The 20,470-nt window shown below is 51.8% G+C and overlaps 7 protein-coding genes across 7 annotated transcripts; 3 read left to right on the forward strand and 4 right to left on the reverse strand.

The window, feature by feature from the left end:
• Positions 1-319: 319 nt before the first annotated feature.
• Positions 320-2,346, reverse strand: LRP88_14511 (fungal specific transcription factor domain-containing protein; the record flags this gene model as incomplete). Its single annotated transcript, XM_083250852.1, has 5 exons — positions 320-556; positions 618-1,872; positions 1,934-2,083; positions 2,148-2,224; positions 2,293-2,346. The coding sequence occupies 5 exons, from the start codon at positions 2,344-2,346 to the stop codon at positions 320-322; spliced, it is 1,773 nt and encodes a 590-aa protein (XP_083093252.1).
• A 1,592-nt stretch (positions 2,347-3,938) lies between these two features.
• On the forward strand, positions 3,939-6,644 carry LRP88_14512 (heavy metal translocating P-type ATPase; the record flags this gene model as incomplete). The annotated part of the gene is made up of 5 exons (XM_083250853.1): positions 3,939-4,811; positions 4,860-5,355; positions 5,411-5,985; positions 6,236-6,498; positions 6,551-6,644. 5 exons carry the CDS (start codon positions 3,939-3,941, stop codon positions 6,642-6,644), a joined length of 2,301 nt encoding a protein of 766 aa, XP_083093253.1.
• Positions 6,645-7,092: 448 nt separating this feature from the next.
• On the reverse strand, positions 7,093-7,563 carry LRP88_14513 (uncharacterized protein; the record flags this gene model as incomplete). The annotated part of the gene is made up of 2 exons (XM_083250854.1): positions 7,093-7,384; positions 7,436-7,563. The coding sequence occupies 2 exons, from the start codon at positions 7,561-7,563 to the stop codon at positions 7,093-7,095; spliced, it is 420 nt and encodes a 139-aa protein (XP_083093254.1).
• Positions 7,564-10,598: 3,035 nt separating this feature from the next.
• Positions 10,599-12,233, forward strand: LRP88_14514 (carotenoid oxygenase family protein; the record flags this gene model as incomplete). Its single annotated transcript, XM_083250855.1, has 1 exon — positions 10,599-12,233. The coding sequence occupies one exon, from the start codon at positions 10,599-10,601 to the stop codon at positions 12,231-12,233; it is 1,635 nt and encodes a 544-aa protein (XP_083093255.1).
• Positions 12,234-12,509: 276 nt separating this feature from the next.
• Positions 12,510-14,038, reverse strand: LRP88_14515 (Six-hairpin glycosidase-like protein; the record flags this gene model as incomplete). The annotated part of the gene is made up of 2 exons (XM_083250856.1): positions 12,510-13,787; positions 13,838-14,038. The coding sequence occupies 2 exons, from the start codon at positions 14,036-14,038 to the stop codon at positions 12,510-12,512; spliced, it is 1,479 nt and encodes a 492-aa protein (XP_083093256.1).
• A 643-nt stretch (positions 14,039-14,681) lies between these two features.
• LRP88_14516 (general substrate transporter) lies at positions 14,682-16,371 on the forward strand (the record flags this gene model as incomplete). The annotated part of the gene is made up of 3 exons (XM_083250857.1): positions 14,682-14,868; positions 14,931-16,277; positions 16,328-16,371. The coding sequence occupies 3 exons, from the start codon at positions 14,682-14,684 to the stop codon at positions 16,369-16,371; spliced, it is 1,578 nt and encodes a 525-aa protein (XP_083093257.1).
• A 218-nt stretch (positions 16,372-16,589) lies between these two features.
• Positions 16,590-18,323, reverse strand: LRP88_14517 (general substrate transporter; the record flags this gene model as incomplete). The annotated part of the gene is made up of 5 exons (XM_083250858.1): positions 16,590-17,118; positions 17,173-17,546; positions 17,595-17,729; positions 17,783-17,889; positions 17,942-18,323. The coding sequence occupies 5 exons, from the start codon at positions 18,321-18,323 to the stop codon at positions 16,590-16,592; spliced, it is 1,527 nt and encodes a 508-aa protein (XP_083093258.1).
• Between the last annotated feature and the right edge of the window lie 2,147 nt (positions 18,324-20,470).

A 20,470-nucleotide genomic window follows, 5' to 3' on the forward strand; every position in this document is an offset into this window, starting at 1 on the left:
AGTGTGGCTTAAAATGGGGTATCTCCTACCCAGGAGGGCGATTGTCACCAGACTTATGCCCGGCAGGCTTTGTGAGGTGTTACTATGGTAGCTACAACCTCGATAGAAACCGCAAATACTTGTTCAAAATTGAATACATTATCTCAATCCTATGCTGCCCTTGTTGCCTTTCAGTAAGAAACTAGTCATGACAAAAAACTAACCTAGATGCTAACAATGCACTCTCGTAACCTTCCATAGCCTCATGCGCTGTCCCCATCTACCAGAGACACTTCATGCGGTGAACTGTACACCCGACAGTTATTCAGTGCCAGCCATGTCAAAAGTATTGCTCGCTGTGAAAATCTACGTCAAAGTTGAGAAACGACGGTGACTGCAAGTTTACAGGCAGTTGGCCTTCAGGACTTGTGGATCTCGAGCTCCCACACATGGCGCCGTAGTCTACCATGGACCATAGAAGTGCTTCCAATTCCGGCTCAATCTCGAAAGAGGCATGTGGATCAATCAGTCTTTGGAAGGCTTGGGCATGAGCGTCAAAGTTGACGAGTTGCGTGTGCTGTTTACAAGTTAGCTGCTTCAGTGCTTGTAACCACGATTCAATACTTGGTTTTGCTTACCATCTTTGAAGCATGATCCCAGAATGCACCCATATCTTTCAGAATGCTAAGACATTGCTGTCCAGGTTCAAGAAGCTCATGAGGCCCTTGCGATTTGCTCGAGGCGCCATGAATAAACAGCGAGAGCACACTGCCTGCAAGACATGTCGAATAGGCGTAGAACGACGCCTCAACATGACATCCGGCTTTCTGCGCCTGATCCAGCAGAGCCGGTATCTTGCAGGCATGCTCACTGCACGTTTGGAAACTTCGAGACAAGAAACTCGAAGGGGCCTTTGACTTAAGCTTTTGCAGTCGAAGAGCCAAGAGGAACGGGTGGTTGAGGAGGCAGTGGCATAGGTGGAAGACGACACGTGCAAATATGGCGTGACCAACTGTTTGATGATCTAGCGAGCCATCGGGTAATGTGTTATTGGCGATTATGTCGTTGACTGAGAGGTCTTCCACATGGAGGTGCTGTTCCGTCAGGAGGAGAAAGGAGTTGATTGCTGCAAACTCGGAACGCGAGTCCCATGGCAACACATCATCCGTCTCTCGCTCATGAAGCACGTAACGCGCACAACGACCCAGAGCAGAAGCCACGAGGATAGCAAGGGTGAAATGGCCACGAATTTCGCCAAGATCCGCGTTCCAGTTCAAGAGCTGGTGGAGAGTAGCAGTTTGCTTCCAAGTGCCGGTTCGAAAAACCTCTTCCTCGCAGGGTAGCTGAACATGGCAGTCCTCGTCGGCAATAGCTGGAGGTCTGGCTTTTCCGCAGGATACCAACTTGTCAAGAAGATACACGGACCAGAAAACTCGTCTCCGCTCTTCTTGTTCGACAATGGGGAGCATTGGACTGGGCTCCTTCATGAGTTGCAGATCCTGGGCAATCCTGACTGCGAGGCCGATCTTGAGCCATCCGGAGCTTGTTCGACCAGCTGTGAAGTCGACAATGGCCAGGAGGTTTGTTGTTTGCGCGACATGCAAATTTGGACAGTTTTCAACCGTCAAATGCTCATTCAAGACGCTCAACCAGGCTTGTCGTGCATAGCTCTCCATTGCCTCGTGTGTTCGTCCTTGGAAGTAGTCGTGGTTTGAGAATCTCACCGAAGATGCCAGAACTGCAAAGATGAGGCATCTTGGTAGAATCATGAGACCGAGCAACTGTCGGAAATGCTCTTCTTGGAAATACGCATACGGTTGGTTGTGGGCGTGGATGAAGTAGGTGTCGACGAGATGCTGGACGATTTCATCGGGTGGCATGGTGCTGAAGGGTCTGGATAATAGTTAGCCGGGAAAGGTGGGGTAGGTCGCGTGAAGTGCTTGTGAGGCCTTACTGTGTGTTTGAGTCAGACTGAGTCAATGGCGAGGGCATGGAAAAGGATAATCGTTGCTGGCTTTCGAAGCCATATTCTTGCGAAGGAATTGACTGTCGAGATGGGGAAGCAGCATCTTCCAGTGACGGATCGGAGAACTTGCGACTGGCGCTTCACGAGATGTCAGCGTGTGTCGACAATTGCGCGATTGCTTCACGACATTGCGCCCACTTACCTTGCTTCTTGGGCTCCTTGTTCACTCAATCGAGCCAGCTGAGCTTCAATTGTGCTGAGTCTCCTCAGTAGATCCGGCTATTATGATGCACATTAGCCACGATATCTCCCACAGCGCGCAATTGCTATCCGATCGGAGGTCATACGTCGCCAAAGCCAGGAGGGAACGCAGCAAGCGGATTGGCAGCCATGGCGGCCATGGTCGCAGAGTAGGACTCGTAATGGCACGAGCGATTGACGCGCCGACAGTTCATGCATCGTGGGCGGTCTCCAGAGCATTTCGTCTTTCGCTGTCTAGAATCAATGTCAGCATTGGCATCCACTGTTGACAGGTCATGCCGCAAATGCGCATCCTGGCGATTGAATCGCGGCGCATCGGAAAGGAACGCGGAGCTCATACCGACAGCTGGTGCACGCCTGTCGAATGCGCCGGATGCCTCCGGACCCCGAAGAAGGCGGCGCCTGGGGCCTGGTCGACTCTTGCCAGGCGGCAGAAGAAGTTGTTGTGGTGGACATGGCTCTAGATAGGACTCGCAGTCATGGGGTGGTTTGACGGTCCGGGAGAGGGAGGTCGAGATAACGTCAAAGTAACGATTTGTGGGCTTGTTGCGATTCATGGGGAAGCGTCGTCATTGCTCGGGAAGCACGAGTTTGGTGAGAGACCGGACCCAGGAGTTGACCCATGGCCGAGAGCGGGGTAACCCTCCCTTCGTCCTGGGGCAAAAGTGACAAGGGAAAGGGAAACGCAAAGACACCTTTGGTTTGCGGCCTGAGGAGCGAGTTGAGTTGATCCCCTGGGTCGAAGCTACGACGCAAGAGGGTAGCTTGCGGGGGTGGAAATCCGGGGGCATGCGGGGATGGTACGGTCCATCTTTGCTTTTTTGGGAAAGATGGGCTCACGAGCTGCCCTTGAATGTGTTTGTGGTCTCCGGTCCGACTGGGAACAGCTCAAGGTGAGGGTTGAACATCTCGGTGGTCGACCGAGACTCTCAGCTGCCGTGTTCACACTGACGGGGGGGATTGGGGCTATCGACGTGCTTGATTCAACTCATTACTCATTCTATATCATCTCTGTCCATCGCCATCTTCTGCAAGCATAAGCTCTACTGTGGCCCCGCCGCCAATGACTCGGTTAAGCGTTGCAAGGGGGACGCTTGCTCACACACCCACGTGCCGCACTTCAACCAAGCCCTGATTCAACCCGATTTTGGGTCACCTCGTGGCGTCGGTAGTTCGCTCGCTAACAGGCAAGAGTCTGCTCCTGCCTCGAAGTGTGACTTTGTCGATGTGATTGGTTGTCTTTGAACAAGTGCTCCATAGCAGTGACGGAAATTCTGGGGCTGTGTTGCCCCGCGTTATCCAAGCTCCAGAGCCCAGATCTTGACAAGATTACCGATAACTCTGCAAACAATTGTGGGAGTTGTGGGGAGAGCACGAGAGAGGCAGCTGGAACAGAGATTCCTCTGTCTCAAGCTATTCTAGACCAGATACGGCATAGCTCTCGCGCTGTGACCTCCGTCCGGATGCCGTCGGAGGTCGGACCGCTCAGTGCGGAGACTGTCCCGCAATATATCCTGGCAGCTCCCCGGCTCCTCCGCACCAATGCAAACAGCCCTGGTTGGCCTTACCAGCGACGATATTATTATTGATGATCATGACAATTTTCTTAAAAAGAAGTCATCAATCACAATAATGAAAAATACAATCTTCAACCCATGACGACATTGAAACCCAATGCCGTGAGACACCGTGTTTTTTCGACGACACTACTCGGCCCAGTACGTCCACCACCATGGCTTGCTGCTACATAGCTGCCTTTTGCATCAGCCAACTGGTCAACGTCTGCCAGTTTCTAGACCTCGACAACTCGATTCGATACAATGAGGACAAATCCGAGTTGCAGTATCCCGAGAAGCCTAGAGCAGCCAACAACCAGAAAGTCGAGAGCAACTCGATTATTCTGTCGCTTTCAGGCATGACGTGCTCTGCCTGCTCGAGTTCTGTCGAGTCCGCTCTCAATAGTCTTCCCGATGTGGATAGGGCGAGGGTATCTCTGGCGCTTCAGCAAGCCACTGTCATCGGGAAGACTCCGGATTTCGACCAAGAAGCGATCAAGAATACGGTGGTTGATCTTGGATATGGGGTAGATATTGGACCTCGATCACCGAAGGAGGTAATAGACGTTCTACGGTCAAAAGAAGAGATTGCCCGGCTCAAGTCGAGTTTCTCTCAACTTGCTCGATGCGCCACTGTTACCCAGCTGGTCAGCCTACTCCTGTCGAAATTTGGACGAGATCGACTACCCTCGTTTATTTTATTCTTTACACATCTGTTTTGCGCGTCCCTTGTCTTATTTGCACAACATCAATACATCGCATGGATACACATAGACGGCTGGAAATGGGTTCGCGGTGGACAACCGAACATGAACACGCTCATCTCCTCATCCGTCTCCCTCGGAACAGCCTTTTCATTCCTTGACCTTCTGGTTCGAGGCCCTGTCAAAGCCACACCATATTATAGTTCAGTCATTGGACTTGCTCTTGTGGTGGTTTCTGGGAGATATCTCGAAACCATGTCTCGCCGGTCTGCGGCCGAACACTTGATTAGGGTCTATCAGCCGCTTCTGGAGGACCAATATGTCAAGATGTACTCGACGGGACAGGTACCCTTGCCTTCACACTCAAAGAAGAATATCGCTAACCATTAATAGCCCGTCCCCCAAAGCTTCCTTCGACCCGGAGACGAAATCGTCATCGAATCATTTTCCACCATTCCGTGCGATTGCTACATCACTCTTGGCTCGGCTTCAATCAACCAAGCCATCGTAACCGGCGAGTCCATGCCGGTTAAGAAGGGTGTCGGTGACTTCCTTCTTGGCGGCACTCGAAATATGGGCGAACAGCTTGTCTGCGTCGTGCACAAAGAACAGGGCAGCTCGTTCTACGCTCAGCTGGTGCAGAGCGCTGTTGAAGCTTCTGGATCCAGGTCGGACGATTTCCAGTTTTTAGACCTTATGATGAATTACTTTGTCATCATTGTCATGTCTCTGGCCGTTTTGGTCCCGCTGAAAGACATTTACTGGTCTGCCAATTCGTTGAACTACACGTTTCTTCGCTTGGCCATCATGCGTTGCATGACAATATTGACCTGCGCGTGTCCATGTGCATTGGGACTGGCAATACCTTCAGCGGTCGTAGCAGCGGCTAGTAAGTGAAGTCCCCAGCGAATTCGATAAAGACTGCAAAACTGATGCGATACCAGATGTCGCGAGCCAGAAGGGCATAGTTCTTACCAAAGGGTTCGCCACGATCCAAAAGCTCCGTGACACTCAAACAGTCGTGTTCGACAAAACTGGGACCCTCACTAAAGCCACATTGGATGTCTCAAGCTTCCAGACGTCCAAGACATGGGCTCATCATACGATAGACTTTTGGACCTACATCTGTGCAGTCGAGGAGCACACCATGTCGACTCATCCCCTTGGGCGAGCCATCTTCTCCGCCGGAGTCGCACATCTCAACAATCCCTGGGTCGAGGCTAAGATGGACCTTTGCACTGAAGGTATAACGGTCGAGCCAGGCATGGGGATCTCGGGGGATGTGTCGATAGCGAGTCAAGCATGGCAGCATGTCACCATCGGGAGTCTGCGATACCTGCAATCCTGCGGCATACTCGATCTTCCAGAAACGCCCGAGGAGTCCGATCATGGAGTGATAGCTGTTCACATAGGAGTAGACTACGCGTATGCCGGAACCCTGTTAATCACTGATGCCGTGAGGGAAGACGCCAAAGCTACGATCAGACGACTCGATCTCATGGGTTGTGAGACCAAATTGGTGCGTGACTAGCGAAAAGAGGCGATGATCCTATCATGGTTACTGATGGCTGAACAGCTTACTGGAGATGTGTCTCGCTCGGCTCAGCGAGTTTCTCGAGAGCTCGAGATTCCCGTCCTGGCATCTGAAGCCAAACCTCAAGACAAACTGGACATGATCAGGCGTCTCCAAAGCGATGGGGAAATAGTAACCATGGCAAGTACACACAAGAGCAAACTGTAACTGAACTCTTCTCTAAATCACTTCCAAGGTTGGAGATGGGTTGAACGATGCCCCAAGCTTATCTGCCGCTGACGTCGGTATCGCCCTTTACCACGAAGCCGCAACGCCTACAGTAGGCGCATCCGTCGTGATTCTCAACTCACGCCTGGATTCGATCCCCCTACTCCTCAAGATTTCCAAGCACACTGTCAATCAGATCAGATACAACCTAGCTTGGGTTTTGGGTTATAACTGTCTCGCACTCAGCATGGCTGCCGGATTCATCAGTCCTTTCGGCGTTGTTTTGACACCGTGAGTGGTTTCTTCCTCCACATGCCTTGATGAAACTGACTAATCTGACCAGACCTCTTGCGGCGGCGTTCATGTCGGCTTCTTCGATATTGATTACTTTGAATGGGCTTTGGCTACGCAGCAGGTTGGCTGCTCTAGATACCTAGTGCTCATTGTTGCTTGGCATTGAAGAAACGCAGTAGAGTGAGATTTATCTCTCATCTGTACAGTTCTTGCTCGCAGGATCTAAATGATTCTAGCCTCACATGTATTCCTCACATGTCAACAAGGCTGCATTTCCACGTGTCCACCTTGTTTCCCAGAGGGCTTTTATTCGCACGCTTGACCCCAGAGCTCTGATGCACGCATGTGCACGTATCACCACCGTTCATGTCCAAAGGCGCCCTTCACGAAGCTAATAGTCTATTCATAAAGTAAGATTGTGTTTTGCGGTATGTACGTTCTCCCTCTCCCCCACGCAAAAAATGCTTCAAAAAAAAAAGAGACGGTTTATGTACAATTGTTCAGGCCAGTATGCTGCTCATCTGATGGTTTCCTGGGCTCGCCTCACTTAGAAATTAACATGCCCCAAGACCCTCGATGCGCAAAGCGCAATCAGCATCGTCTGGAACCCTCCGTGAATCCAGTGCATGGGTTGGAGACGTAGTTGAAGGTCAACTCGCCCTGGGCGACGTCGTTGCTACCAGGAAAGCCAGTGGGAACACTACCGCAGGCAAGACATCCATGCTCGGTAATGTAGTGAGTGAGCTCTTTAGCCTTCTGTCCCTGCCAGCCACCCGTGTTCTGGAAGAAGGCGCAGATGGCACCAGCATCGTTCTGCCTGGTGACACAAGCGATCTGCTGCCCATTGTTGTACCAGCGGTTTGGGTCGACGCCATTGAGGAGGCTGATGATTGTTAGCTATGAGAAAGTCAAACTGTGGTTCTATAGGGCTTACTTGACCATGTCCTTGGACACGTTGGGACCGTACAGCATACAGTTGGCGGAGCCACGGCAGTTGATTCCGAGTGCGTCGACGCCGACGGCGACAGTGGCGAGGGGAAGAAGGATGGATTCGAAACGCATTGTGAAGGTTAGAAGAAATTGGCCGAGATTTCGAGTGGATGGATCGATTGATGCTGAGGAGAGTCTGGTTGAGGTTGGAATACTGAACTCAAGAGTGGCGACAACCCCAATGCTATTTATCTTTCAGTTGATACCCATGGAAGCAAGTCAGACATGTCTGTAGAGATTAAATCTCATGCTTCGTGCCTGTTTGCAACCTCCACCCAATGATTCCACAGCTTGATCATCACAACCTTGACGGTGTACATTACATTATAGTATTCTCTCCACTCCTTAACTCGGTGAGCCCCGAGACAAGGCCACCAGTCGGAGAACTTTGTGTCTAGGCCTTGGTCAGAGACAGTCCGTTCATCACATCTCTGGCCATGCGGTGAGAGGAAGCCAGAAACTGGGCAACTTTGGCCGAAAGAGCATGAATCAACTAATACAAGGGTCGGCCGGCAGTCGCTCTCCCCACTTGTGATCCAACGCATGTGGGCATTGGCACTTGCTAATATTCAGATGTCATTTATCGCTAGGCCGTGGTTTGTTCATGTCCATTGTCTGGATAATCACAGTGCTGTGACTAAAAATGCCCCCTGGTTCTCAAGTCCGCGCCCACTCCACATGATCTGCAATTGCGTGTGGAATCAATGTCGAATGGGTCTTGTACTGGGCCATAGGGCTGGCAGACTCATTCAGATTATCACAATGATACTGGTAACACTGGGCAGTGCTGGTAGATGGAATTTGTTTCGGTCGCTTGCCGGATGGCTTACTGAAAGCTGGGAAATGCCAACTCTACTGCAGTCCCTTGTTCCCAGACGCTGAACATCCTCGTTGATGGCCTGACCCGGTAGCTTAGGTGGGCTCTCAGCCTAATGGTTGAATGCCCTCCCTGCCTTTGTATCACGCGTCTCATGTGAGATCCGATTGGCTGCCACGATATGACCTGAGACCCAAAGTCCCATATAAGCCTACTGATTTCGGCCATTTGCGCATTCAAAACAAGGAGTGTGCTTGGATCAAGGGCCTCGAGGATGAGGCTAAGGCGGCCACACCATCACTGTCACGTCCAAATCGGCGGATTACCTCGAGACTTCCGCCGATTTGGACGTGAATATCCATCTATATAACTGAGCCAATAGATATCACGTGCAAATCGTCGGAAGTCTCAAGGTACTTCGCCGATGATGGCCGATGGGGATGCCCATAATTACTGCCTTATGGTTCATTTCAGGACCTTTACCGTTGCTTCCCTTTAGAGAATACGTTGGCGATGTAACTTAGAAAGAGGAGTCCCTTGTTCCGTCTGCCGAAACACCTGCTAGACATCGTCATGCTGCCGTACGGTCCTTTATATGGCCCCGTTTGGAGAGGTCCACGAAGGAGAGGTTCTCTCTCGTCAAGTCTCAATTGTAACCCATGTAATTATATGATTATTAAACGAGAGCTGATGCATTGTAAAATCTATACCAGGAAGTGAATTTCCATCTCTAGCCCCCAGAACGCAACAGTTACTAGTCTATGGATTCACTTTACCAACCCACTACACACAGAGCCGAGATTACGCAGCGCCCCCTGCGTAAGAAGAATGGAAATGCAAAGTCCACCCAGTGAATCCATCCACACTGCCCCAATGCCAGTAGTACTGAGGATGACAGTTGCAATGGTAACAAAGCTCATGAGCCCGTCTAGACGGTGGTGCATGGCTGTTGATTTCAACAAGCTGGAACACTGATCCTTTGCGACCTTGAGTGCTTTATCATTGTCAGCACATAGCTATTATCTTTAAAGATGCGCACTTACTTCTGCGATACAGCCACTCTTTCACAACGACAGTGATAAGGGCTATCCACACCGCATGGAAATTTGTGCTGGAGGGATTAAGCGAATGCTCCGAGGTCACATCCAGAAGAGTGCCAAGGCCAAGTGACGCAGTGAAAAACTGCAGTTGAAGACTTTTCATGTTTTCCCGTGCCATCTGTAGACCCAGAGCAATGAGGGCACTTGAAGAAACGAGAGACGACGTCTCCTCCAAAAGTCTGGCTGCCGACATGTCTTTCCTGGTTGTGCGTAGATGTTGACACGCACACACAACAACGAGCGCAACAAAGTCAGTTGCCATGTCGCCAGCGCTGTGCCAGCCGTCTGCAGAGAGAGAACTGGATTGAAATGCCCACCCTCCGGTTAACTTGAGGGCTGTGAGACACACGTCGGCGATTACGCCAGCCTGTACGGCTCGGACACCAGAGTCGGCTCCGCTAGATTCCTCGTGATGGTGGTTTGTCATTGTTCCGTTTATGGCGAAAATAGATGATGAATATTTGGGCTCTATCTCTGGACTGACAGTCGAGATTTATAGAAGATGACGCGTATACAATGGTCGCACTTTATGAATACAGCGACTTGCACATAAACATCGTCATGAGCAGGGCAAATGCATACTCAGCTCGACCCCCGTGAAACAAGCCCAAGGTTATGCTGTGGTGTGAATGCGAGTGCTGAATATTAATCCAATGATCCAACTCCTACGGGATCCGTTAATGGACCAATATGACGCCTTCATCCTTCCCGCAATCTACGATCGGGTCCCGAGATCCCCAGTCCGCGCCCACAGGGCTGTGTTTCATTATTAATTGACCCTCAAAGAAATGCTGACGGGACGACGAAGAGCTGAGCCACCTGTCGATCTCTCGGCACGGGGCCCGGCAATTCCTGGTCAGCACTAATAAGACGATGCCTCATTCGTCCGAACGGAGATCCGATGGCTCCTCGGGTTACGCCACTGACTTTAGAGGATGGTCATTGGCTGAATTGATCGCACTCGCACTCGCAACTGGCAGTTGTTAGTTGAGGATAGAGGATACACAAATTGATACATGACGAGAACAGCAATTCGGTATAGTTACGCTGAATATGAGACATCACCATAGCAAGCAGAACTATATAATTCAGAGTCGGCGCATCTGAAATGAAAAAGCAACAACACCGCTTCAACTCATACACAATTCACCTTCTTCCTATAGCACAGATCACAGCACCACGGGACCATCATGCAACGCTTTTGGTATCTTCTTCCACTTGCCCTAAATGGCTTCAGAACTGCTAAAGCCTCTGAGTTGCCTGCCGCAATTGGACCACCCCCCGACGCCAACCCTTTGGCCCTAGGACTTTACGCCACACACGAGATTCAAGAGCCTACCGCACTCGAAATAGAGGGTACAATTCCGTCATGGCTCATTGGCTCTCTCTATCGTGGCGGCGCAGGTACCTGGGACGTTGGCAACTTTACAGCCGAGCACTGGTTCGACGGTTTCAGTCGTAACCACAAGTTCGAGATTGCCAATGGCGCCGTTACCTACCGAAGCCGTAACTCGACCGACGAGCTGATCCACTTTGTCCGAGAGACAGGTCTTTATCCATCGGGATCGTTCGGAACGGATCCTTGCAAGATCATATACGGTGCCATGGAGACTACGTTCAGGGATGGAAACAACACTCACGGCGACAGGGATAACAACAATGTCGGGGTAGCTTTCATTCCCAACTTTGCCGGCCTGGATCGTAATACCAGCAGCGTCGGATCGCCTTTCGACACCTTGGTCGTCACGACCGATGCGAATTCCCTACAGCAGATCGATCCCGTCACTCTAAAACCCATTGAGCTCTTCACCTACCGAGCTGCAAATCCACTGTTGAGCAACGACGGCCGAACCGCCGCTCACCCATTCTTTGGAACGGACGGGTCCATCTACAACTATCTCCTCGACATGTCTCTTAAGACTCCTACCTATCGCGTCTTCGGTATCCAACCTCCAAGTGGCGAAGCCAAGATCCTTGCCAACATCACCGACGCGCCACCCGCCTATCTCCATTCCCTTTTCGGCACGGAGAACCACCTCATCCTTATTGTCTGGCAGGCTGATCTCGTAAAGCCCGGAAGGACCGTCATGGAGAGCATTGGTTCTTGGAACCCTGAGCGAAAGTCACTTTTCTACGTCATTGATCGTGTCAACGGCGGTGTCGTCGCCAAGTACGAGTCGGAGGATGCATTCTTTGCGTTCCACCAGATCAACTCTTTCGAGAGTGAAAATGGAGACATCTACGTCGATCTGCCAACTAAGCCGGATGCGAGCTTTTTGAGCGCAGCTGAGGTGCCCAACTTGAGAGCCAACATCGGCACTTCGCATGGCTCGTCTAAGAACGATATTGCCGGTACCTTTACTAGCTACCGTCTCCCATTCCTTGGCGACAATGCTCGTGCCTCGAATGGATCCCTTATCACACACACAGCCGAGGTCGACTTCACTTTGCCCTATGCTGAGGCCAACATTGAGCTTCCGCGTATCAACGAAAAATTTTATGCACGCCCTTACAGGTATACCTACGGTGTCCATGTCAATCAAAAGGGTTACTTCAGCGACTCCATCATCAAGATCGACACTCAAACCAAGGAGGTGAAGACTTGGACCCCATCTGTCAAGCACCTCCCGTCTGAGCCAATCTTTGTGCCCACTCCTGGTGGTGAGTGTGAGGATGATGGTGTTCTACTGACGGTCGCCATGGATACCACGAAGCGAGCTAGTTCTTTGGTGGTTATCAATGCGACGACTATGGAGGAGATTGGACGAGCTCGGATGCCGGTTGTCATGGGATATGGGTTTCATGGTGTATGGGGCTCTGTTTAAGATCTTGCTCGGGATAGGGCAGCTAGGGCAATGTCACCAGGAGATGATGATATGATACATCCCATCAATGAGTCGACTTGCGGCGAGAATAGCAACGCATCATCTAAGATGGACACATTCATCATCTCAGTCTGATCATGCGATTAGCTGAGAAGAAGTTAAAATATCATCTATTGATCTTGTATACACACTATCCTGCCCTAATCCAAAAGAGTGTCAGCCGCGGAGCAAAGAACACAATTCTCAAGCCATACTGTAAGCACATATAGTCTACCTCTAAAGCAAGCCCATCCTGAGTAACCGGTTTCCAAACTCAATTAGATAATAATCCCCATAAACCAGTCCGTGGTCCCAGTAGCGCTTATGATCCTTGGCGTTGTAGTTGGCCGTCGCATTTCGAAGAATAGCGTCAAAGCGACTTCCTGCTTCCACCTCTTCAGTTGAAACAGCTCCATCAGCGTATACAGTTTTCGTCTTTTGCTGAGACAGCGAAAAGTCAAGTGTATCCTTGATGATGGTGATGGCCATGTCCTGGAACCGCTTGCTTTCCTCGAAGCGACGTAGGCCTGCCAACGCCTGAGAAAGGATGAGCATGCCATTTGCCGCAATGACACCGGCTGAAGAGTCTCGTAGCGGGTTGCTCTCATCGAGAATAGGCGCATCAAAGTCCCATAGAGGAACGTAACGGCCTCTCTTGCGATTCTCTCCAGGGACCGAAATCTCCACCACCGACGGCGACATCTCTAGACGCATGATGAAATACTCAGCCATGGCAATCGAAGTCTCCAAGAACTCGATATCCGTCGTCCAAAGGTATGTCTGAGCATACCCCATGATACCCCAAGCCTGACCACGAGCCCACGTGGAGTTTGCTTCGTATCCTTGTCCAGTGCGACGGTCCTTAATGTCTCCTGACCGGGGATCAAAGTTGATGACGTGAAAGTGACTGAGGAGTTTTTTGTTGCCACGAGGGTCCTTCTCTGGGCGCAGATGCGAGCGGATGAGAGTCTTGGCGTGTGCTGTAGCAGCCTCTGCCAGATGCGTCTCCCCAGTTTGCGCCGCTGCGTAGTAGAGGAGATCCAGGTTGCACATTGAATCGATGATGACGAGGAAATCCTCTGTTGCGCTGGAGATGTCCACGCCCTTTTGATCAAGAACATCCCAAGATCGCATAGCGTTAACAGTCTTGTTATTACGCGTATAAAGCGACCTCGCCGCCGTAAGAATCGCGTCCAATGCGCGCTGGTCATGCAAAACTTCCCATCGCACGCGCATGGACGGCTGGATCATGAAAGACATGTCATGAGTGTCGGTCCGACGAGCCATGGCGTGGATAGGCTCAGCCCAAGTATCGCCGAGAGTGAGCAGCTTCTGGAGGAGCTGTTGCTTTTGCTGACCAGGCACAGTCTGTGGGTACTTGACGAGACGTTCTACTAGAGAGTAGATGCTGCCTGGGAAGAAGCCGCATGTCCAGAAGGAGGCTTCCCGAAGGTGGTATTCGCCTGCTTCTGGGCCACTCTGGAGAACATACTCAGGGTAGGCTGCTGGGGGATTCTAATGCTAGTCAGTACGTGAAACGACATGTCCATTTGGTTGGTACCCACGTTATTGACAAGGCCATTGACCGCTGTCTTGATGATCTTTGCTGCAATATTGTCCTCGTAAAGCTCTGATAACTGACTTCTTAGAGGCAGAGTCGACTCCAAGCGCGACGGCTCAGAATCAGCGATCTGAGATTTGATGCCGTTTCTCAGCGCAGTGTCGGCCTCGACATCGCCAGAAGCTCGGTCTGCATGAGGTGCCATAATGATAATCTCGGTTGAAAGGAATGTTGTTGGTTAGTCTGGGTTGCATGAGGAGAGCCTCTTTTCTTCCTCTTCTTGTCTGGTGGAAACCGGGTGCCCGGGGTAAGTCATGCCCGACGGTTAGGCCGACGGTTATGCCGCGGTTCACAACATGCGGGGATCTCCAAGTGGTGGCATGATGATCTTCACGGGGTAAGTTGGGGTGCCCTGCCGCCGGCTCCGTCTTCCCCGAGCTCGGCTACCGGAGGAACCAGTTTAACAGGTTTATGACCTGAGCTTCACGCTGTTGGCGTGGGAGTGAATCTGGGGTAGATCCGGGGTAAGGATACAACCTCGAGTCAGGATGCATCGGGCATCGGGCTAAGAGACCCCCGGGCCTTGGTGGCGCACCAATAATACCTCGACGCTCAGACGGCAGTTCGTCCGGGCCCAAAACAAGGTTCTCCTCTTTCGTGTGCCCATGGGGAATGGGCGTCGGTCCATGTGCCGGCAGGCGGTGACCGAGTACAAGCTTCTCCAGCTTCAACCCCAGAACCTCGTAGATTTAAAGACGGTTTGATGCACCTTGTGGATCTGGATCATCACCACTTCATCAACTGGCACGACAAGCCATACCAATTGGCAAGCCAAACAATCTTTGACAATGGCAAAGTCTCCAAACGAAGAAGCTCACCTGCCTGGTGTCGACGGCGATGACTTTCAGGGCCTCGTCCTTGCTGATGTCATTCCACGCGATCGCAAGCCGTGGTACTCTGACTGGACCCTCTGGAAGCTGAACCTGCTTCTGCTCAGTGGTCTTTTGACCCAAACGGCGACAGGTTTCGATGCGAGTACGTGAACCGAGTTCTTTATTACTACGGCCATGGAACTGTCATACTAATTAACAATGCAGGTATGCTCAACGGTATGCAGTCTCTGCCTCAATGGCAAGAGTTCTTTGGCGAACCCAAGGGAACGCGTCTTGGAGCCATGACCTTTGGCCCCAATGGTGGCGTCCTCATCTCGATCCTTGTCTCGTCTCAGCTTTGCGATTGGCTCGGTCGAAGAAAGCCCATCTTTGGAGGATCCATCCTTATTATTGTTGGATCCATCATACAGACCTGGAGCCGCAACTATGGCATGTTTGTTGCTTCTCGCTTCATCATTGGCTTTGGCCTGGGAATTGTTTCCACCGCTGCTCCGCCGCTGCTCTCCGAGGTCACGTACCCGACGCATCGTGGACAGGTTGTCTCCTTCATGATGTGCTCGTGGCCTCTTGGTGCCTTGATTGCTGCTTGGGTCACGTACGGCACCTTTCAGATCCAGGGATCCTGGGCCTGGCGTCTCCCCAGCATTCTTCAGGCCACCTTCTCCGTCGCCCAAGCTTCCCTGGTACTGTTTGCCCCTGAGTCTCCCCGATGGCTGATCTACAAGGGCCGTTACAAGGAGGCTATGGATATCCTGGTCAAGTGGCATGGTTACGGCGACCCCAACTCCAGACTTGCGCGATTCGAGATGGCCGAGATCACAGCTACTCTTGAGGTCGAAAAGGTCCAGAAGAGGTCACGATGGGCTGAATGGATCTCGACCCGTGGAAACTGGCACCGTTTCTTCCTCGCCCTGTACATCCCCGCCATGCTTCAGTGGTCTGGCAACGCCCTCACCTCTTACTACCTCGCCAAGGTTCTTAACTCGATCAACATCACCGACCACAAGACTCAGCTGCTTCTCAACGCCGGTCTTCAAATTTGGGGATTCCTTTCAGCTGTTCTCTTCGCTATGCTCGTCGACAAGTTTGGTCGACGAAGGCTCTTCCTCGTCGGCATGACTGGTATGGGTTGTTCCTACGTTATTTGGACCATCTGCTCTGCCCTTAATCAGGAGACAGGCTTCAAGCACATTGGCTACGCCGGCGCGGTTCTCGCCATGATCTTTGTCTTTTCCCTCTGGTACCACGCCTGTTCTCCCATTGGTGCAACATATATCATGGAGGTCACGCCCTACTCGCTGCGTGCCAAGGCCTCCATGTTGTACCAGTTGACCGGTAACTTGGCCGGTATCTACAATGCCTTTGCCAACCCCGTCGCCATGGAAGCCATTGCATGGAAGTACTACATCGTCTGGTGTGTCGCCATCGCCGTTCACTTGACTCTTATCTATTTCTTCTTCCCCGAGACCAAGGGACGATCGCTCGAGGAGGTGGCCGAGATCTTTGACGGTCCTGATGCCGCGGTTGGCACCAACGCCATGAAGCAGATGGGTCTGGACACGAATGCTGATGGTGCTGTTGGCTTTGAGAAGGATGGTCAGGGATTGGAGTCGTCGGCCAAGGCTGCTGTTGTGCAGGTCGATAGGAAGTAAAGGTTGGGATGGAGATTTGAAGTCTTGAACAGAGGGGATATTGAGCTCACGTATGATAGGCTTTTCTTTGCAAGATCCTGGTGGGCTGTATGACGAAAGGAAACCATCACCCAGAATAATAAGAATAGCTTCTACCAATGCTTGTCCTTAGTCTAGGCGATCGTCTTCGTGGCTTGACTGTACCATTCTGCAAACGAAAGGTTTCCATGGCCTACTCCTTATGGCTCGTAACCGCCACACCAACTCCTTTCTCAGCCCCATCAGCCGAATCTGTTGCAAGTTCCTCTGCCTTGTACTTGCCAAACTTTCTCAGGCTCACGTTCTGGTTAAAGAGGCGATCAACCTGCTCGAGGGACTTGCCCTTGCACTCGGGAACGCAAAAGTACACAAAAACGATGGCCAACGCGAGAATCCCTGCAAAGACGAACCCGAGCTTGGATCCGAGCCCTGCATACTGGTCGTACAGCAGATAAGGGATGCTGAAGCTGACCACGAAATTCGTGGCGACGTTGACAATGGAGGCGGTTCGTTGTGAGGCATCTCGGAGACGCAGAGCTGGGATCTCGGTAGTGACGACGTAGTTGAGAGGGGCAAACGCAAAGGTAAACCCGGAGCCGAACAGGGTGAGCATCGCTACGATGCCTGACTTGATACCGAAGGAGGGATTGGCAACTGTCCCTAGGGCGCCCATGGTGACAATCGCCGAGAACATCCACCCTGCGCTCGTGAATAGAAGGGGACTGAAAACAGTCAGTCAAGTTCAGGCCCAGGGGTCGGTCTTCTCTGAGACTCACCGACGGCCTAGCCGATCAACGAAATACAGGCCGGTAAAGGCAACGGTAAGGTTGACGATCGAATTGATGATGCTCATGGTGAAGGGGTTGATGGTTCCGATATCGCGAATGAAGATAGTACCATAGCTGGAAGCAAATGCCTGGCCAGTGGCTTGTTGGAAGAAGTTCATGGCAACAACAATACCAGTTCGCTTGAGGTTTTTGCCCTGGAAGAGTTCAACGTATCGTCCCTGCTCAGGTTCCTTCTCCAACGCGTATTGGAGAGCTGCAAACTGTTCATCGATCTCGGCTTCGGTCTGTTTTCCCTCGCGCAGCTTTCCGAGAGCTGTTCGTGCTTCTTCGGTTCTATCCTTAGTCAGGAGCCATCGAGGGGACTGTTAAAGTGAGTTTGGTACATCTAAAGAAGTTGACAAGTGGCTCACCTCTGGGATAAAGAAGATCAAGATCATGACGATGACGGGGATGATGAAGAAGAGGCCAAAAGGGATTCTGAAAGACAAGTTTCCAGACAAGGAACTCGTGCCTCTGCAGACGCAGCTGACAATGAGGGTGCCCGTCTAATAAGGTCAGAGAACTGTGACGATGTGGCTTGAGGAAGAGGTAACTGTACCATCAAGCTGAACTGGTACGAGCCGACTGCGAAGCCTCGAATTTCTTTGGGCATGATTTCAGATTGGTAGACGGGGACGACAGAAAGCTCCATGCCAATATAGATGTCTATATTTGTTAGCGGGACCCGGGCCCAGAGGGATATGATGACAAGACCTACAGTTCAGGATTCTCGTCGCCATCATCTGATGCTTGCTAACCGAAGTAACGGCCATAATGGCTGGAACAAGCGCCCAAGCACTCATCCCAAACATGCACCATCGCCGTCCCCAGCGCTCACTGACCAAGCTACCGATGATGACTCCGGCGCCGAAGCCGATATAGTTCAAGCTGTTGAAGAGCGATAGCCAGGACGGCGAGATCTTGTATGTGTCCGCGGCCTCGTTCCAGTCTCCAAACTGCCGCTGGAAAGCGTCCATGGCCTGGGTGTTGTTGTACGCGGCGTTGTCGAAGCCATAGTTGAAGGTTGACACGGCGATGACGCTGAAGGCGAGGGCTAGATGGCGGTTGAAGTGCTGGAGGATCCTGTTGTTGGACAGCATGGTGCCGTAGATGGAAAATGTTGACTGCTTAGCTGCGCAGGCTCTACCAGGGGACCTGACGAGACGAGGTGACGATCTTCTTATAATGACAACCTTTAGAGGGGCAGCTTTGAAAGGAGTCAGCCACCAGTCTGAAGGTCGTTCGAGACTCTACAACTCCTGCTCCTCTCCCCGGTCTCAACATCCCGCAAAAGCTCGCTTCCCCATGGGCGCAGACAAAGTTGGATAATTAGCTCCGGGGAAAGCGGAGATGGGTGGGGACGATTCGGATGTCGGGCGGAGGACATGGCATCTGAGGGGTTCCGAAAGGTGACCCTGATCTTCCTCCGCCCGACTTCCTTAACTTGATCCGACCTACTCCTTTGGAGTTTTGTATTGATCACCCTGGTGTCGAGCTGCTGGAACTCCTTTGCCATGGTGGATAACTCAGGACGAGACCGATCCCGAGCGCGGATCCGGAAGACATCCGAGATTTGTGCCCAGTGCCGCAACCGCAAGGTGAGTCAAGATTTTCCCGCCAAATTCATCGCCGAGTTAAGTGTAATAACAATAGGTCCGATGCGACGGAGATCCCCGAGGGTGCTGTAACTGCAAAAGACTCCGATTCGAGTGCTCTCTGGTCGCCTCGCCCACCGACAAGGATGGTCTGCCAGAGCTACTCGAAAGGCGACGAGTTTGGAGGGCGTGCATACGTTGCCGAGATCGCAAGCTGAAGTGTTCCGGGGGATTACCAGCATGTTCGCGGTGCCTTGAGCGAGGCATTGCATGCCAATATCCCAGCTCTGCGACGGTGGTTAACATCGATGCTCAAGGTGCTATCCAACCCGCCTCTTCCAATGCACATAGTTCAACATCGCAGCAATTGCAACGTCAGGCAAGCCCACCACCAGGCCTGACGCAAACTACAGCTGATGTACAGTCGGGGGCGTCAACGTTGTCGCTGTGAGTTGCGCTCAGTCCAGCTTGTGACGTAGCTAACGTTGAGCAAGGGAGTTAGGGATTGACAGACTTGTCGTCAAGCAACATATAGATGCCTTTTTCGAATTCATCTACCCAATTCCCTGCTATGGGTTCCTTCATCGAGCGAGTCTCCTCCAAGCCTGGTCCAGGGGCCATCTCAGCCCGCTGGTCCTACGTGCCATCTTCGGCCTCACCACGCGCTTCATCCACCCGAACGACGCAAATCAAGCAAACCTTGCGCGTAAATGGATTCAAGAGACCGAGTCTGAGCTCTTATCTCGGCTTTCTCAGCCAAGAGTGTCGGACGTTGAAGCCTGGCTGCTTGTCACGTTTGGCCAGTACCTCTCGCGACAGTTCAGCAAGATGCTCGTCTCCATGTCGTTGACCTCTCGGTTGGCTTACATCCTCCGCCTCAACCACGAGAATGATCGACCATCATTCCTTTTACAAGAAAGGCGCCGGAGGTTGATGTGGTCTATCTTCACTACAGATACGCTATATTCAAGTGGCAAGACAGAATTCACATCCTGTACCACCGAGACCCTTCACATTCGGCTACCCTGCAACGAAAAGTCTTTTTCAATGGACATTGATGTTTCAACAGGGCTTTTGAACAGCGAGACTGGTGCCCCCGGGGAGTCAAACATTGGTCTCCTGGGCTATTGCCTACGCGTGCTGGACATTCGCGACCGTTGTCAGAGGTAACGAGTCCTCATTTATTAGTCTTTGTTGTTTGCTCAGATCTGACACTTACAGACTCACGCTGAAGATCAGCAATCATCGGAAACTCTCGCAAGACTCCCTCGCCGCCGTCCAGTCCATCGAGAATGAGCTTCAGCGCTTTAGCTCTTCCCTCCCTGAGCGCTACAGATTCGATGCCAAGTCCTTCTCTTTACGAGCCTTTTCCCCATCACGAACTCCGTTTCTAATGCTCCACGCTTGGTGGCATCAGACACACTGCGACCTCTTCCGCTTTGCTATTCCCGGCTTTCGAGAAGGTCTCCCCATAGCCGAAATCTCCCAACTATCGCCCGAATTCACAGCTTCTTGTCGCGATAAATGTCTTTCTCACGCCTTGTCCGTATCAAGAGTCCTGGAAACACCCAAGTTGGTTGGCGGGGCAGACTTAATCAGTGATCCGTCCCTCGCCGTGTGCGCCTTTCACTCAGCGAGGATCATCTCGAGAC

The sequence above is a fragment of the Fusarium phalaenopsidis genome (genome assembly GCF_050370095.1).
Source record: "Fusarium phalaenopsidis strain FUZ10S chromosome Unknown contig_32372, whole genome shotgun sequence".
NCBI lineage: Eukaryota > Fungi > Ascomycota > Sordariomycetes > Hypocreales > Nectriaceae > Fusarium > Fusarium phalaenopsidis.